Source organism: Oratosquilla oratoria, chromosome 22, assembly GCF_046742065.1.
Source record: "Oratosquilla oratoria isolate Oo_2021 chromosome 22, ASM4674206v1, whole genome shotgun sequence".
Classification (NCBI taxonomy): Eukaryota; Metazoa; Arthropoda; class Malacostraca; order Stomatopoda; family Squillidae; genus Oratosquilla; species Oratosquilla oratoria.
Window position 1 is genome coordinate 46,521,383 of NC_134798.1, and position 19,990 is coordinate 46,541,372.

Here is a 19,990-nt window from a genome sequence, read left to right on the forward strand (position 1 = left end):
CCCTCGTCAGACCGATTCTGTGCCAGTCCCCGGGACTAAGCCAGCTGACATGTGCCACTAATAACTACGAGCATCAGAAGGTTCAGAATGCCGCTGTCCAGTTCATCACGGGCTCGCGATGGAGCGACTTCAGAACCACTGAGTCTCTACACCAAATTTCCAACATCCGTCCACTCAACCAACACAAACACAAACTTCACTCAAGACACCTAGAAAAACTGCACGCCAAACACAAACATCTGATACAACATATTACACCTAGACCACACCGTACAGACTATCTGTCAGCTGCGCCCGTCCCACGTGCGGTGTACACGATAAAACGTGTATAACCGCACCTACAAGTAACACACCCCTTCACCAGCTTGACTGGTGATAACCGCAATAATGTAATAATAATAATAGTAATGGTAATAATAATGATAATAATAATAATATCGATATTCAAACCCGACCTGGGGTAAAACAGGAATTCTCATGCCTTACCTGGGGCTAATCAGGAACGCCCTCTACACGCGGGAAGTGAAATCTACTCACTAACCGTAAATTACACACATACACCTCTCACGAACATAGCCGCATCCCACGCACAAACATATACATTTCCTTTTTCTTCGACTAAAATTCGTTTCCTTTCTCACTTTCTCTTATACTACATCTTCTCATTTCAGTTTACCTCCCACTAAAGATTTTTCCGTTTTTCCCCCTTTCTCTCCTACTACGTCTCCTACCATTTTCCAAACTTTCGTTGGTGATATAATATGCTCTTCCTCCCGGCATTGGCGCCACCGTCCAAGTTCCTAGCCCAGTTCTCCTAAAGCCACGACAACAAACTAGCCCCTAATCGCTCGCAATTCGCCCGGTGGCAATAGCCCTCTTTTATACACTACTATCTTTTCATTTTCTAACAGACATTCTTCCCCTCCCACAAAACCCGATCCCGCGCAAGCGAGGTGGTCTTTTCTTGGAATCCAGAATCCAGAATAACAGTATCGACCAGCGCACACAACAACATCTCCTCGTCCAATCTTCTAGCCGTCCCATCGAGCCTCGCCGTCATCATCTGCTACCGCCTCGCTGACGTTAGGCTCCACGTCCAGCTACAACCATAAGCTCCACTAAGCAGTGGCCTTAGTCCGAGCTTCACCTACATTCCTCATGTGACACTTCTAGTGTCGCACCTTGTGGCTAATTACCAAAAGAGATTAGATATTTTGTGTTGATTTTCATTTGTCCTGCCGTTGTTCCGAACTAAAACTACTGCACACCAATATATATATATATATATATATATATATATATATATGTACAACACTGAATGGGTCCCAGTGACTAGAGATAGATTTTTATCAACTACAATGCACTTTAATTCTAAACCATCAACATCTGAGGAACCATGGAGGCATATGCAGAAATTGAAACGTGGTACGCCCAAGGACTCAAACCAACAGCTAGCACATTACCAGTGCTTGTAGTGACTTAACCACTACACAATCAAGAGAGATCTTGACGGTGTAGTGGTTAAGTCACTACAAGCACTGGTAACGTGCTAGCCGTTGGTTCGAGTCCTCGGCCATACCACATTTCAATTTCTGCATGTGTCTCCATGGTTCTTCAGATGTTGATGGTTTAGAATGAAAGTGCATTGTGGTTGATAAAATACATATATATATACATACGGTATATATACACACACATATTGAGTCTATACCTTCTTCCCCACAAATCGAGGTAGCTAAGGATCAAAGATATTTTTGCTTGTCACTTCTTTCACTCCACTCATGAATAATGTGAAAATCGACTATAACTTGACTCTCCAGAAAGATACTGCCAGTTCATTCCCAGTGCACCCCTCTCACGGAAAAGGACATCACCTTAGCCTATACCTTCTCGATTTTTCATTTGCACACTTTTTTGCTTCTTTGACATCCTGACCCTTAGTTCACATGCCTTCAATCATCCATATATTTTTTGTTGGCCTAACCCTTGCTCTCTCATCACCAATTCACAAGTCCTCCTTGATATGAGGACCAGCATTGCCCTAAAAGGATGAAAGGAATTGGAAGCTGGCGTAGTCTATAAATTCAAATATTCAGAGGAATTTAAACTATGTTGGTCACAAACAACCTTAAAACGGTTATCACACTAGGTTTCAACAGGCTTCACCAGCACCGACAGATAACAGTTCGTTTGAGTAAAACTTACTTCGTTTTTCAAATCTCCAAATATCAAATTATCTTTATGTTATATATGGCAGAGCTGAATGATTTAAGAAATTATAAACCTATACGAATGTTAGACATACTCTTGAAATGTTCTTAGAGAAGTCTAAATTTCTGTCATTTTCTAGTTTTTCAAATGGAGGTTGGAGGTAAGATGTCTGAGGAAAAATAGCCCAGTGTGATAACTCTGAAATGGCTCCTAGCCAAACAAAGCCATCCTATAACATTTTGTCAATGCCCATGACAAGAAACAGCCCTTACAAGACCTCATTGGGGACACAGATACCCAGAGCTGGGCGTGTTACCGCCGGAGAGATAGTGCATTACCAAAAATTCTGGGGTGCATTTCTGTCAATGCATTACCAATTTTAATTTCCTTGGAGTGGTCCTGTCTGGTGGTAACATCCCCAGCTCTGCAGATATCCTTCACTGTAACAACGACTTGTTCCTGGCAGTCACAACCTAAAATAGTACACATACCAGACAAGCACCAATATATTCAAGTACTCATTTTCCCCCTGCAGCATCCAAGAATGGAATCATCCCCCATTTCATGTGGTTAATCGTCCTATTCTTGATACTTTTAGAAATAGGGTCACCCATCACTACCTCTCCTCAATCTAAATCCCAGTCCTGACCCTAATTCTAATCCCACCCTTAACCCTTATCCTATTCCCACTCCTAGTCCAAATCCTTTCCCCAACCCTGAATTCCCTTACTCAGCACCCACAAATCATGCTGGCCATGAGTGGCCCTCTGCAGGTTACTGTAAAGAACAATTATGGGTATTTAACAATTGCTGAGTTGGTAAGCATCACGTTACAAAAAAGTTTATCAAACGTCCAGTTATCTTGTTATCTTCAGAGTATGTCCTTCCATCAAGTACAAACACAGATCCATGGGACAAAAACCCACAGGACTGGGATGCAGATCAATGGGAGAAACTGCAACTAGGACAGGTATGGACAACCCTTGGCAAGCATCTAAAACCTAACACACAGGAAGGAAGGAAGGAAGAAGAAAAACTGCTTGCTGTACTGGGCAGAGGACTGGGGTCATAGTAGGTAAAGGAAGGAGGCTCATACTATGTAGGCCTATACTTTTACTCCATCGGCATGCAAGAAAATATTGTATAAAAAATTTGGCTGATTTTGGCACCCACACCTAAAAAGGTTGCCCACCCATGACATAAGCCAACATCATTAGCTTGGCAACCTCCATGGGTACCCCCCAACTCCACTGCAGGTTTACTTTGTGATTTTGCATTGTATTCAATGTTACCCTGAAGACAGCCACATGTAATGGCTGAAACTGTATATAAAATGGATTGATATTCTGATGCATTTCATCCATTCCTCCAGTTTGGTCTTGGATGGAAAAGGTAGATACAAATATGTTCTCCTAAAATCATTGATGCCACGTGCTTTGGCATTTAATAGAAATTACTTACGAGAAATATTTACTTAAAAGGATATGTATTTACCTAGTTGCATTTTACGAGAAGGGGAGCTACGCTCATGGTGTCCTGCCTCTGTAACTCAGTGTCTAGTTTGCTCTTAAATTCATGAATGGTTTTTGCACACACTATTTTTTTGTCCAGTTTGTTCCAAGTGTCCACCACTCTATGTGGAAAACTATTCTTCTTCAGATCTCCTCTATAATTATGTTTTTTTACATGTATATTTGTGAATGAATAGATACTGAGGTAAAACAAACAAATCTAGTCAACATCAAACAAACTTTTGTATTCTATATAGGAATGAAATCAAAAAGATACACAAAGATTACAATGTCCATTCAAATGATACAGAAAATGTTAAATACATTAGGTCCATACAAACTTTCCTGATGGGAAATAATTTTTATTGCTACTCGTTACCATAAACCTAAAAAATACAGTACCTTAATTTTAATAACAATAATAATGATTATCAACTGTAAAGCATTATAATGAATGCTGACAAGCTTTAACCATCAAAAATGGTGTTGTTAACTGAAATGTAAATAAACACACAGAATCCATTACAGTTCAAGTAAAACAAATTCCCTTTTCCCTCATCATCCACATCAAAACAATAGTAATACAGGTCATATATAACTAAACAGGAACCAAATTAAGCAAACATTTTAACCTCAATTGTAATAACTACTGGATAGCCATTTCCTTCATCTCATGCTTGCCCTTGTTGGTGATTAAGTGCATGCTAATTTTTTTTTCTTTTTGGAAAAAAAAAAAAAAAAAAAGTGAGATAAAATATTTATGAAAAATCTTTTGACTACCACAAAGCAGCTATTATATTGTTTTGAAGTTCACAATAACCTTATATAACATATCAAAATTCACAAACACAAAATAAGAAAACTAATACATCTGTGAAAACTGGATCTTTTGAACATGAAAATACAAAATACCTATTGCTTGGCTGGAAGCTGGTATATCCTAGGAACAAGTAGCAGAAGAACCAGAACAAGAAAAGGATGAACAAGAGGAAAAAGAAGAGAACGAAAGAGAGAGAGAGAGAGAGAAATAAATAAAACCAAACAATATATATGAAATGTGTTTAAATGGCTGCCTCCCATCTATACTTATCCTTCTTATTCGTCATGCCCTCCCGCAGATGTTGTTCCCATGTGTAACCATCCTTGTTCAAAAATACCCATGTGATTACGTAAGACCCTTTCCAAGATATGCTGTCAGTACCAACCTAAAATAACTTTTTGCTTAAACAAAACACCAGTACAGATGCTCCAACTTACGAGAGATACATTGACTGATGTCTTTTAGCAAGCCTGTAGTATCTTCAGGTTATACATTAACACAAACAAGTAAAAAAATACACCTGCTATGGCTTTGCAAAGATAGCAGTCACTAGAGTACTTATGAGTGGAGACACCTGTACAATCACATAAAAATTACTCTTACTTTCCTGGTGTTTTTGTGCACAACCAATTTATCTATACAGTGAAATCAAATTGTCTCCCCCTGTTGAAATGTCACAACATTGTTATTCCACCTGCTTTAATGTGGTACACTGGTACATGTACTATCCTGTGACCAAACTTCTCATCACTTATTTTGAGCACCATTCTTTTAATTCAAAATAAACTATGACATATGACAATGGTTTCAACATGGAAAATCATACAATCACATCTTATTAACCTGTTTCACCATACAAAGCCTGTCTTTCAAAGGCCCGTAACCTGTTCTAGATGCTTTGTTCAGGTTGTACCACATTATATCAATTAGCCAAAAGTTAGGTTGTACTCCGAGAAAGCTTTGATGAATCAGTACCCCCTTCAGTTCTATGTCGACCCATCTTACAAATAATGGAATTATCTTGCATCAACAAGAACAAAACCTATACATCCATATACCAAAAGACCCTTTCCCGCTTATAATGATGGCTGTTGTCATAAACTCACCCTTTAAACATCCCAACACCCATTTGTTGTCCCTTTCATCTTAGCTCCTTGTGGATGAAGGGTCATCCCTATACACCATCCACTGTTTAAGTCAGAAGTAATACAGCAAGGCACAGCACCTCCATAGTAGGGCTTATCAGCCAAAGCTGGTTTACTCCTTGTTTCATTATGTCACACAAGTACAATAATAAAGGCTGAGTCATTTATAAATAAATGACTCAGTCACACGTTAGTATTGTGAAACCTTTACATTTACGTGTTCTTTTAAATATATATTCAGAAAAAATAACCAACTAATTATTACCCATTTCATGAAAAAGTTACTGTAAAGTATTATCACTTGAGGCAGCACAACTATAAACACCTTTGACCCAGACATTATTTAGACTTTAATGATTACCGAGTAATGATTTTATTCTGCTAAGGATAAAACTCCATATGAATGACTCAAGGATATTTAGATGTATGATTTAAGGACACCCTTTAAATATTTTGTTCAGGCTAATGTTCAGTAATGGGTAGGAACTCGTATTGAAGAGGTCAATACCAATTACGCTCTTTAACATGGCAGTATGTTCTGAATTTTGTTTTAGTTGAAACCAGACAATTTCATTCTGTAAATAAGGACTCGGAAGCTCGACTGACTAAGGCTTCAGTTAACATAGACCCAATTCTGATCAGTCCTCATCCCAATCTGCTAAAAAAAATTATTTGGTTTATCCAGAACAATAAAAACAACAGTAATAAGTGTTAAATTAAATTCTCATTTTCTGAGTCTTGCCCTTATTTCCTTAAAATATTGATTATATAATTACAAAATGAGAATGAATACAGTAGCAAGAAAAACTGTGATTATCATGTAGTACAAGTACAGTAGTTCTATTTACGCCAATCCCATTCTGACACTGGTCGTTTATCTTTGATACAAATAATCCTTAAGCTTAAAAGGAATCGGTTACTCTAAAAAAAAATAATGTGCAGCTTTTAAATATCTAAAATGGAACTGGGTTATATTTGTGTGGTGTATATGTATATTTATCTCTGGTCATACATACTGAAAATATATTCAGCACTCAAAATTTCTAATTCAAAAGTCAGATGTCTTTATGAAAGTGAATGACAGAGAGTAAAAATATATCATAATAATAATAATAATAATAATAATAAGTGCTAAGATGGGATGGGCATAAAATGTGTTTTGATGAGTATGAAAAGGATGTGTGTTTTGACTCCTTCAACAAAACAGCCTTTGGTATGTATGTATGCATTTAAATATATGTACGAATTATAATGTTTTCAATGTGAAAGAATGAAGAAGTGTACACTGGTGTTATAAATCAGCACATAACAGTGATGGAAAATCCTACCAAGTAAGTCTGCAGAGTATAATTCAACACTGGAAACTGAAGTATACAATTTATGCATCAAATATTTTGGGTCATTTACACTTTCAAGTCTTTTGTAAAACAAACTTCTAAAATTAAACTGTACAGTACAGAAAGCAAGTGAATATATCCCATGTGTCCTTTCAAGATGACTAAGATTTACCTCCTCATACACCTATTGTTATTCACAGAGAGTTTATTGGCAATATTTTCATATGGTTTTAACAGGAATGAGTGTGATGAGAATAGAACAGTTGAGGATGTCTTTCTCCTGTGCCTAGCCACCTTGCTTTGCAGATAATGTTAGAAGAAGAAGAGGAGAAAATTAGAAGATGAAGAAGAAAAAATATCAGTCACTAGAACAATTTGGTCATACACGGGTACATTCACCTCCATGTGTAATAATTGTAGCTCATGGTATATTCTGAAACATGGCAGTACTGTGTTTATATAACTATCAAACAAGTTGAACATGTAGAGGCTGGCCCCTTTGCTCATAAAATTGACTTCAATATAATCTAAACAAAGTGGTTTTGATAAAAGGAACTTCACATGGCAAACAAAATCTGAAATGAAAGTCACTTTTGCTCTTAACACATTTAGTCAATTTATCATTTTATTTTAACTTCTGTTGAGAACAATGCAGTCTAATATCAACTTTGTTCTTCAATTTTTTTTCCCAATCTTTGTTCACTCATATGCGCTGACACACGCACTGTCCCAATTTCTTGAAATGCCATCACAAGCTCTGCCTATTCTAAGTGCAGAGGACTGTATGCACTGTATCATATTGTGTGACAAATGTTAGCACTTGCTATTGACACAGACTTTTTTGCTGGCAATTACATGTACACTATGGTCATGTTACTTTTTTTTACTTGGCCACAACTGTTACATTTGTATCAGGGGTAACGATGATAATCGTCATCACCACCCCTGATACAAATAAAACTGTTGTGGCCAAGTTAAACAAGATGTAACAACACTGCAGTTACAATAGTTGTGGTCAAGTATCAATGTACCTTTATAAGTTTTTCATTCATTATTTACTTTATGTTCTGCATTATTGGACCATTGTGAGACTAAATTACCCCTGGGGGACAATACCACCTATGTAGCTTACCACTGTGGTTTAATCTGGTTTAGTGAGGCGAGTTTAATTTGGTGATAAAGGCATTGGAGTTTTGGATGTGCTGGAATGGATGCAGTTGCAAATGTAGTCTAAAACCAGTGTAATCAGCTTAATCATACTAAGTCATCTGACTGGAACATGACTGGTCCACTGCAGAAATGGGTCAGGAAGCTACGAAAGTGTGACGTGTACAAATGCCGAGGATTTATTTGGGGGGGGGGGGGGTTCAAACATTAACCTCTGCGTTTCAGTCAACAACACCACCCACTGTTCTGTGTAGACTTTTTCATTCAGGAGTGGAGACGATCCAAAGTTGCCTGGCACCAAAGCAAGTTTGTAGTAATGGCATACTTCATTATGTTTTAAAAAGTCTCTCTGTGAGGCGGAGTTCAAGACATTAAACTGAATCCTTCATTATTTGTCAGTTGTCATGTTCAGCATTCTATCAATCACCCTATGGCTGACTGTGTCAATGTATTAATAAATTATTTGTGCCACAAGTCTCTTGTATAAAGATCAGGGGCAAGAGGTTGATTGATATAATATTTGTTGTGAAATTTTGTATGTGTGTGTGTATATATATATATATATATATATATATATATATATATATATATATACAAAAAAAAAAAAAATCATAAAAATTAAAAATAAAACACATATATATCCCAAAACGTCCTTTTTCTGATACAAGTCGAGTGGCCAAGTCAATCATACACTCACCCTACACCCCATCCACTGTCCCCTCCCATCTTAGTTCATCCGGGCCCATCATCCACATGGAGATATGATAGGAGGGACGATGGATGTTTTATGAATGGGTGTGGGATGGGTGTATGCTTGGTCACCCCCAATGTGAGGGGGAAAGGGCCTTTGGGTGTAGGTATGTATCTATTTTCATCTTCATTTGTACAAATAAATGTGTGGCAGATGGATGCAGGATGGTTGAAGAGTGAGTGTATGCCCTAACTGGCCACCCCATTTTGTAAGGAGAAATGGGCCTTTGAGTATATGTATCTATTTGTATAAGATATTTTCCTGTATATAATAGATTATATGATACTTAGCAATAAATAATTTATCTGCACAATGAACCACAGTGTTGTTATGAGAATGCTAAATATGACTACAAACAATACTGCAACATTATTACTTTCTCATTACCTTCATATAGATTTTAAGTGATAAAATGACTATCAAGTTGTACTGCTTTAGTACATGAGTTACATGACTGTAATTCACAATGATGCCAATACATAATTGCGAAGAGGATGATTGTGAGATATCACAGGACAGGTACTATCCGTGAGTTTATCCAAATTTCAATAGAAAAGAAATTTTAGAGAAAAAATCATGATAATAATAATATGTCGTTCCCAGTGCTGATTTTTTCAACTATAGAAAAAACAAAAGTGCAGTAATTTATGTAATGACAATGTAGTTGTGATGAAGTCAAACAGAATTCAAATAATTTTTAACATTTAGGAAAACTGCAAAACTGTTATGAAAAACATGAATGAATGTGTTACGATATACTGGTTACAACTGGTGGCTTACTAACCCTTACATGAAGCTGTAAGTTGTCTATGGAACTGGTGGGCTTTGTAAGTTGGGTGAATCACGTGTGTGCCAAAGGAATCTTATGAATATGTAATACAAGTGCTGATCCACATGTACCTCACATAAATTCATCTCAATCCTTTTAACACAGTATACTAACATTATAGTATAAAGCCATTCATATTGATAATGCATATTGTGGCTATCTTTTAGGGGCAACCATTTTCATTGTTTCGTACTGAACACAAATTGCATGGGGTCAAACATCTTGGTACTAGATCCACGTTCTAACTATATATCACCAAACATTTCTTAAGACCATACAACCATACATTATGTATGACCAACTAGTTCCATCTTCTCAGATACATGCAAAACCATACAACCACACTCTGGGAAGCAGGGGAACCTCTCACTAGGAGGGTGCTGTGGTGGCTATGTTGTGTATGCGGCCACGCACTTGGAGGTGCTGTAGCCATGATAGTATACCACCATTCTGGCGGTGCAGACAGTATGTTGCCTGGTTCATGTCGTCTTGTGTACCTAGGACCTCTCGGGTGTTCACAACCAATTTATCAGTCAGTTTTTCCTCTTTTCACTTTGTTTAAGTTTGATTTCTTCTTCTCTCGTCGAGCTTTTTCCTGTCAACAAAAAAGAAAGCAAGACCAAATAAATGTGAGTTTCATCTATTTCTTTTGGGTGATGCTTTATTTCAAGTTGGGTTATTTTGTTTAATATCTTGCAGATGTACTGTGTATAGTTTTTGTTATGTTGTATTTTGTAGAACCTTGGTCAGGTCTAGGTCCAGGTATATTTGTAAATCAATGCTGGAATGAATTTTTAGTTTCATTCTGTAAACCGTGGCTGTAATATGAGGTGTGATGGATGCCAAAACTCAGGAGCTTTGTTAACATTCTTTCAATTTGCTCTTTGATAGGTAAAAGTGTGGTTTATGTATGAAAGAATCTCATAGGTGTCTTCCAGTTAAAATTATCCTGAATGCTTTATTTTGGACAATTTGCAAATCCTCCTGTCTGTGTTCTTAACTGCCCAGTGGGATCAGATTTTTTCTTAAATAAATATGCATAGCCTGGAAATTTGTAATGCATTTCTTGTCACAGTTGGGCAATGAATGAGGGGGTATAGGGTGCAGACAGACTGATGGTAATGGAAATGAAACTGCTTTGTGGGAGCTGGGGAAAGTATTTCAAGCTATCAAATGTGGAGGAAGAAATGGAGGTTTTGGCTGTGGTAGTGGGAGATGCCAGGAGAATGGCTGTGATAGGAGAAGAGAATTAATCAATCCGTTGCCCCTAGTCTCTTGCAGAAAACCTGTCACTTCCAGGAAACCTGCAATAGCCTCCAGGAGGGACCATAAGTCACTTAAAGAAGAGATTATGTGTTGTTGTCTGTCTACTTGCTACACTTCTACTGACCCAGGGCAGTGGGTGAGATGCAGGGATGACCTGTCATCCAGGAGGAGCCAAGATAAGAGGGAGTAAAGGGGTGAATGGGAATGGAGTATGTGGGGATGGAGTGGGTGGGATTGGATTTTATGCCTTTATTTTTGGCTACCTTCCTTGTAAGGGGGAAAAAGCCTTTAGTATATGTATGTATGTATGTCTGGGTACTGTTAGTGTGGGGAATAGTAGTATGCTGTGTTCTTTGTCTTCTGTGTGGTGGCCACAACTTGGACAATTTGAATCTGTGGCCAGGGTTATTTTGTATTGGTGCTGTCTTAATGATGGATGGTCTCCTGTGAGCAGACATGATATAAGAGGAGAATGATGAGACTATAGCAAACAAGTTAAAAAGTGCACTAAAAGATAAGAAAGCTAGTAATGTATCTGGGTTATCTGGTCATCAAGGGGAATGCCTGACAAAGAAAGTAGTTATTATGAAATGACTGGAGAGATTGGTTAACGAGTGTCTTCAGGAAGGAAATGTTCTAGTGGACTGGAGGAGAGCATGTGTAATTCTCCTATACAAGGGAAAAGGGTTCAAGTTAATTGAGTGTATTAGATGGGAGATGGGGGGAGTAACTGGGGAGGAGCAGCATAGGTTGAGAAGAGGAAGATGGTACATAAATCATGTTTTTACATTAGGAAAGATCTCCAAAGAGTAAGGATGTCTTTTGGGCTTTCATGAATTTGGAGAAATCATAATACAATATTGTAAAGTGGGGGTGGAATGGGTGGGGATGAAATGTGTGGGGTAGAATTATGCCTTTTGACTTTGGCTACCTCCCTTTACAGGGGAAAAAAGCCCCTGGTACATGTAGGTATAATACATTAACAGAGGAAGCCTATTGTGGTGAAGGGTGCAATGGATGCAAGAGGAATGTCTGTTGAGCAAGGAAGAGAGTGTGCAAAAGATAGGAGTGAATGAGGAGGGGTTCACCATGTAATGAAGCAGTGGGGGTAAACCAACTCTGGCTATTTGATCCTGCTGTGGAGGAACTGTGTCTTGCTGCATTAATTTTGATCCATAAAGTGTGGTAGGGATAAGGATGACACTTCATCCATGAGATGCTAAGATGAGGAGGGGGGCAGTAAAGGTGTATTGGATAGGTGTAGGCTGGGTGTATGATTTGACTTGGCTACCCCTCTTTCACAGGGATGAAAGACCTTTCGGAAAGAGGGTGAGGAGCCTACACCAGGAGGTGCATAACTACAGCCGAGGCCTCCACCTTTGCCCTGTATTTACCTTGTTGTATTATACAGGAGGTGCTAAGATAAGAGGGAGGGTGAAGGGGTGTGGAGTGTATTCAGGGATGGAATGGGTGGGAATGATTTTATGCCTTTTTCTTTTTGGCTACCCCCCTTGTAAGGGGGAAAAAGCCTTGGGATATGTATGTATGTATTATACAGGAAGGGGAGCTATGCTTGTGGTGACCCATTTTTGTATCTCGCAAGATCAAGTTTGTTCTTAAATTGTTGTATTGCACTTGAATTATTGCAACAGGTAACAGTCACTGCTGAGAATCAGAGAGGAGTGCCGGACTTGAACCCACAACTAAGTGAATGTATGACTAGCATGGTTCTGATTATGCCACTAGGATATGCAAAGACCTTTTGGTATATATGTATCATTACCATAACTGTTCTATCTGATACAAATATCTCAATCTGAGAGTAGGACTCTGAGCTGGAGTTTAATAATGATAATAAATGTTGTCATTATTTATGTCATGTTTTACTGCACTGCTTCCTACACAGGCAGTGGGCAGGAGACAGGGATGACCTCTCATCCATGAGGAGCTAAGATGAGAGGGAAACAAGGGTAGTGGATGGGAGTGGAATGGGTGGGAGTAGGTACATGCCTTTGACTTGGCTACCTTCCTTATAAGGGGAAAGAAGCCCTTGGTATATAGTCTTGAGTTTCACAAACTGAAAACTCATTGCCCAACAGTAACCACAATGGTCTTCAGGTCTTCCCATAGATCTATTTGGAGAGAAATATTGGACTTTTGTCTGTGTCATATTATTGTGCATTGTTTTCTGTGTCACTGGTGAAGAGGAAGAGGAAGGAGGAGGAGGAGGAGGAGGAGGAGGAGGAGAGTAGTTGTCAATTATCTGTTCACATTACATGAAAAAGTATGGGGAAAATTCAGCAAATTAATAATAAAAAAAAACTCTACTAATAATCACTTCCAGAGCCTGTTAATATAACTAGAAGGGTTTGAGTGTCCAACTTAAGTTTAGCCTAGCATGGGTTAGTGGGTCTCCTGCTAGAGATCTAAGGCTACAGACCAAATATCGAGTTAAATTACTCTTACGGTTACACATAGTAGAATTGCCTACACAATCCTAAACTTATACAAACACAAACAAATCCTATCACTAAACTTGTTAATGTACACATTAATAAGATCATGTACTGAAAAGTACTTTTTGTTATTATTCTTACCTTAAGCCAATAAAGAACTTTGTACTGTATACTGAAGCTGAGAAATTCTTTTGATGAAATGCATACTTAGAAATTATGTGATAGAGGAGGTGGTGGTGGCATGAGTGCAGTGCGCAGGTACAGTTAGTTCATCAGGACCAGCTGAATGGAATAATAACACTATGGGCAGCAGGTCAGGTGCTGATGATGATCTAGGCTCCGTATCATCTGATCTTTTTGTAGCTAGGCTAAGGTCAGGGAGAAGTGAAGAGTAGCTTTCATCTTGTATATAATCTTGTAACTAACAAGAATTGGGGCTGCAGATCACTGACATTTTTGTGGCTTTAATAAGGTCAATGAGATTTATTAAGTTGCTTTCTTCTCTTCATGTGTGCTCTTGTATCAGGATGTTGCATCATGCAAAGTGGCTCCAATTTTAGTCAACTGATCTGAAGCTCGCTGGCTGAGCAGGTTAGGTTGTTGTTATTTGTGGCAGACGTCGAGGGGATGGCAGTTCAAGTCCTGCTACCAGCAAAGTTAAACCAAGGGCATGGTTCATTAAATTCCATGCTACAAAGTCCTCTGTGTGGGGCACTGTCCTAGCCTTCCGATAGGGGGGAGTTTGTGACATTAAACCACATCTCTGTATTCAGGTTCACCTCCTGAGGTTTGAGAAGTTCTCCAAAGCCCAAATGGTTTAACTTCTTCTATTTCCCTCCAATAAAATGTTTCTGATCCTCTGTGCCTTCTTTTTCCACCACCTTTTCTTGCTCCTCACAGGCAATTAAATCTCCCACTGCTGAATTCTTCCTTTCTGAGTGCTTCCATTAGCTCCTCATTATATTCTTCCTGGGCACTTTTCATAACTTACTAAATTTCACTGATCTTGTGGAAGTAGTCATGGCAACAGTTCTTCCAAACACTTTTTTTTTATCCTTATAGGATCAGTATCCCTGATAGCATAATAGATGGATTCTCACTAACAACCATACTACACATTAACTATGACTAAGCACTTGTCAGTGGTCACTGACATGACAAGTGATCTACATACATATACCAAGGTCTTTTTCCCACTTACAAGGGACGTATCCAAAGTCAGAGGCATAAATCCACTCCCACCCATTCATCTCCACATACTCCATTCCCGTTCACCACCCCCTCCCTCCCTCTTTTCTTGGTTCCTCCTCAATGACCGGTCATCCCTGCATCTCACCTACTGCCCTGGGTCAGAAGCAATGCAACAAGACACAGAGCTTCTATGTACAAATTCTATAATCTTATTCCATACATACTACAAAAATGTTGTAGAAGTTCTTAAATCAATCCATTTGCTATGTGGATTTTTTCTTGTTCAGTTACCACACAATCACCAGCTGCAGGATGATTTTTTTTTTTTTAAAGTAAATCAAAACCCTGTTTTGGTCAAAACCTATAACTTCAGCTGAATAATATTACCTGGTATTTGCAGATACTGAAATCTACATTTGTCAGTACAGCAAAGGATCTAAACTTGTCATGAAAATAGATTACAAGAGCATTTGTCATATAACCACACATTACAGAACTTCAGTATCTGAATTGGTCAGCAGCCTTCAGGATTCAAATGTGTAATGCCAGATCCAAGAGGGTCATTTAAATTTATAAAATTAAACAATAAACTTGTCTACCTATACACAAAAAAGCATCTTCCCCCTTATAAGGGAGAGCCAGCAAAGGCATGCTACCCACCCCACATTTTCATTAAATGCAAACAAGATTACCAACCAGCAATTCATCTATCAATCCATAGCCTCAGAACTCTTGTACAGGAGGACCCACGGCATCAAAGAAACTAACCGCGGTTACCCGATTGGCCCATAGATCATCCACAGAGTAAACTTTGTAAATTCTTTGTCTTCTGTGTGATGACTGCATATGGGGCACTCGGAGCATTTCCAGGACATTTTTAGTTTAACTTTAGCAAAACATTGTGAAGATAAACATGGCTAAAGTTAATCTGTAATCACATAAATATTCAATCTATTTATATACCAAGGGCTTTTTTCCCCTTACCAGGAAGGTAGCCAGAGTTAAAAGGCATACACCCACGTAAATATTGGGGCATTAAAAACTTTGCAATACTAAAGGGTCTGTTGATGGCAACCTTAACAATATAAACTAGATTCTCAGGCCTTCCAGAACCTGACACCTGACGTAAACAAACAATTTCCTTTACCTTTTCCTGTGCTTCAAGGGCCTTTGCCAGCTTCCACGAGAGGTAAGCTGATATACAGAAGAGGGGAGATAGTGCTAGAAGAAGGTACCAGCAAAATTCCCATGGGTTTCTGAAACAAACAGTCAGGGATGAATTAAGTTTATTCTATTTGGAAATGACATCATCTATACAAGTTCAAACTATCACTACACAATTCTATTCAGCTGGGGGAACCCTTCACAACCCACACATATAAAATACATGTACTGTACCAAATTGCTCTTTTCCCCTTAAAAGGGAGGTGGCCAGTCAAGGCCTATCCAAAAGAAATTTGTTTTTGTTATTATCTTAGTTCCTTGTGGATGAAGGGCCATCCCTGCCACCCTGTCCATTACCTGGGTTGGATGAATACCCACAGATATAATCTCTCTCTCTCTCTCTCTCTCTCTCTCTCTCTCTCTCTATATATATATATATATATATATATATATATATATATATATATATATATATATATGTATATATATACATATATATATATATATATATATATATATATATATATATATATATAAAAACAGACACTATCTATGGTCTAAATAGTGTCTGACCTAGAACACAATGGGGGGGAGAGAGAGAGAGAGAGAGAGAGAGAGAGAGAGAGAGAGAGAGAGAGAGAGAGAGAGAGAGAGAGAGAGAGAGAGAGAGAGAGAGAGAGAGAGAGAGAGAGAGAGAGAGAGAGAGAGAGAAAAGCTATGATCTGAACTCAGTACCAAACAAATATCACTACTTTTATGACCACAACTTTGCTCAATAAAACTGGCCGGTATTGCCAAGACTAACATTAAGCTGAAGTGATAAAAAAATTCTTTGTAATTGGAAGTACATGGAAAAATGAATATATGAAGAATTAATACATACCTGGCAGCATATATAACCAACTGATGGAGCCATCGTTCTTCAGCTTCTGTTCCTTGAACAGGAGTCTTGATTGGATTGTCATCTGCCATCTGAAAAAATGGATTGACCAATTTATATTAATGTCTCAAGCATTTTTTTTTTTTTTTTTTTTTTTTGCAGAAGACCCCACCCCTTAGAAAACCAGCTCCAGCCACTATATCATGTTTCTTTATATAATAAAATTCTTGAATTCCTTTCAGGGACAAGGCATAAAATTACCATTTCTAATTGCAAATTCCTTTTCATGCTATTAAATACAAAATATATCCAACCTTTACTTTGAACAATATACCTAATGTACTAGATTAACAACACTACTTTTGAAAATCTAGAAAACAAATAAATGCAAGAATTTAAGAACAAACTAGGTGTTGTGAGATACAAAGACGGGTCACTGTGAGCATAGCTCCCCTTCCCATATAATACATCTAGGTAAGTACATAGAAGGCTGTTAGGTATATGTATTTACCTACAATGAGGTAAATATATTCGACACAGCCCAAAGGGATTTCTCCCCATATTCTCCTTTTCTACATGAGGAAAAGGAGAGGGAGGGTCGCCGATTTAATGAAGCAGTCTTGCAGTGGATGTGCTGTGTCTTGCAACACTGCTTCTGACCCAGGGCTGTGGACAGGATGCAAGGATGACCAGTCATCCAGGAGGTGCCAAAATAAGAGGGCGGGATGAGGGTGGAGGAGAGTGGAGTGTGATAGGGATGGAATGGGTGGGAGTGGTTATTATGCCTTTGTTTTTTGGCTACCTCTCTTGTAAGGGGGGAAAAAAGCCTTTGGTATACGAATGTACACATAGCAAACAGCCTTTTCCCTTTATTGGGGGGGGGAGGGTAACCAAGTCAATCCCCACTCTACACCAATCCAAAACCCATTCATTGTCCCTCACATCTTAGAATCTCACAGATAATGAGTTGTCACTGTTCCCGTAACATTGCTCAGGTCAAAGGCAATACGGCAAGACACGATATTCTTGTAGTACATCAGCTGGAGCTGGTTTACCCCCACCTCTTCATTATGAATAAATGATTATTATTTTCTTAATAATGAAGGTAAATAAAATTCTATTACAGCATTCGAGCAACCACTTTTTCACTTCTTTCTTTGCATTTGAAAGGTACATTTTTATCTATAAATTAGTTAGGTTAGGTTAAATCAAGTTAGGAGCTATAGGACAACTTAAGTTTTATGCTTAACATCCATGTTTGTGTGATTCTGGAATTTCATATACATCAATTCACTAGAATCAGTACAGAGGAGAATGACCAAAATGATACATGGGCTCAGAAATTTACCTTATGAAGAAAGAGGCTTAGGCACCTTAACTTACACTCTCTGGAAAGACACAGTGTGTGGGGTGATCTAATAGAGGTGTTTAAGTGGATCAAAGGCCTTAACACGGGTGATGTTAACAAGGTCATCTTAATAAGACAATAGGGCAGGACTCGTAGTATTGGATTTAAACTGGACAAATTTAGACTTAAGAAGGAAATATGCAAGAATTGGTTTACTAATAGGAAGGTCAATGAATGGAATAGACTTAGTAACCATGTAGTGAGCACTGAAACTATCAGTTGTTTTGAGAAATGGTTAAATGGTTAGACAACTTTATGGATGGGGATGACAGGTGGTAATGGACATGGAACTGCCTTGTGTAGGCCTTATGGTCTCTTGCAGTCTCCTTCATTCTTGTGTTCTTATAAAAAAAAAAAAATCATACTTTGTGAAATAAGAAGCTTGCACAAAATTTGACATTCCATATTTGTATGCATGACCTCACTTAATGTAACCAAAGGTTTGATCATAATAGACATCAAGTTGCAACAGAGCACTAATGTCACCAAGTTATATCACTTAAATTAAAGGAAATATATATTTCCATATGCATTTTGATGACCCAATGAACTGACATTTGATCTATAGCATATATTGGTTGAAGGCCAAAGAAAATGAAGAAATGACGGTCATTATTAATTAATTATTAAATATGATGCACTACAAAGTTTAATTATGATTTTTTTTAAATACTACAAAACGGTTATGACACCACAAACATTTCCAAGTGCGTTTCCACACTCAAGCAAAAGACCTTCATAATCACGTATAGCTAACCCTACAAAGTGCATTAACCACTTACAGCACAAATATATGAATGTTTACAATTAAACTTAATTCAACATTTACATTGTGAATCTAACTCAACATTATGATTATGAACTCACATATTACACTGTAAGTTCATAAGAATAATAAGCAAAATTCTAAAATTCTTAATCGAAATATATGGTCCCTTAATCTTTATGTCGCTAACTCCAGTAACTTCCAGAAATTTAATGAAATACCAAAGAATTCGTAAAGCCCTTCCTTACAGTCAATATCTACTTCAACGGCTCGATTCACGTGACATCCGACTACACTACTAGAAAATACATGAAAAACCATGACTTCCAAACCCTTATGAAATACATACCACTGCGATAGATCTGGAGACTGTGTTATACTTTCTTTAAATCTTATATCATGATAAAAACTTCAGCAAATTACTTGTAACGAACTTCCTCCGTGTTGTTTATCTTTCGTGGGAACACCTCGTAACTGTCAACACCGTGGCTGAGGATATTACGACTAGTAAATATAGATAAATATTCCAAGGTTAGGATTTTTTGCCAAATAAAATGAGTTCTAATTATATAGCATACTTTTGAAATATATTAAAGTATAATAAAGACACATGATAATTAGAAATATACCAAACCGTATATGTGCTATTGCATCACCGATGAAGTATGAAAGTGCGCAATGCAAGTGAAGCAATAATAAAAAAAAAATGTTTTGCCGCTATGTCCACGGTTCTACTTTTCTATCATTTATATTCGAAAGATGCATAATTTTCTTTTATTCGTTTACGTAAAATCGAAATTTCTCTTCATTTAGAAAACAAACATAAGCCATACTATTTATATGTTCTAATTCAGCGCTCTCCCACATTCTTACTGTCGGTGACATCTGCTACAATATTTGCATAATTAGCCTTGTTACCACCCTATATAAAGTAGGTGAAAATCGACTTCAACATGTTCTGAAGGAGATAATTATTATAATAATCGGCCCGCCGCGCCACTACTTTTATTTAGAATAGGGCACCATTGATGCATAATTGAAAGCGATAAGTGGAGCCTTCTCTTGGTATTTCTGGTTTTAATTTGTAG

The 19,990-nt window shown here is 37.8% G+C and overlaps 1 protein-coding gene across 3 annotated transcripts; it reads right to left on the minus strand.

Moving 5' to 3' along the window:
• Positions 1 to 4,454: 4,454 nt before the first annotated feature.
• LOC143037524 (small integral membrane protein 15-like) lies at positions 4,455 to 19,556 on the minus strand. Of its 3 annotated transcripts, none has more exons than XM_076205901.1 (4): positions 19,532 to 19,556; positions 16,732 to 16,820; positions 15,832 to 15,940; positions 4,455 to 10,366 (listed from the first exon to the last, which is right to left on the minus strand). In XM_076205901.1, the coding sequence occupies exons 2-4, from the start codon at positions 16,818 to 16,820 to the stop codon at positions 10,301 to 10,303; spliced, it is 264 nt and encodes an 87-aa protein (XP_076062016.1). In that variant the 5' UTR covers positions 19,532 to 19,556; the 3' UTR covers positions 4,455 to 10,300. The 3 variants fall into 3 exon arrangements, with proteins under 3 accessions (XP_076062016.1, XP_076062014.1, XP_076062015.1); XM_076205899.1 differs by lacking the exon at positions 19,532 to 19,556 and adding an exon at positions 19,252 to 19,410; XM_076205900.1 differs by lacking the exon at positions 19,532 to 19,556 and adding an exon at positions 19,326 to 19,393.
• Positions 19,557 to 19,990: the final 434 nt, after the last annotated feature.

Bases quoted from the DNA above. Each gene is read 5' to 3' on its own strand.
- LOC143037524 (XM_076205901.1), bottom strand. From the start codon at position 16,820: ATGGCAGATGACAATCCAATCAAGACTCCTGTTCAAGGAACAGAAGCT. The intron at 15,941-16,731 runs GTATGTATTAAT...TGTTTGTTTCAG, and splicing joins TTGGTTATATATGCTGCCAG to AAACCCATGGGAATTTTGCT. The intron at 10,367-15,831 runs GTAAAGGAAATT...TTTTGTTGACAG, and splicing joins CCCTTGAAGCACAGGAAAAG to GAAAAAGCTCGACGAGAGAA.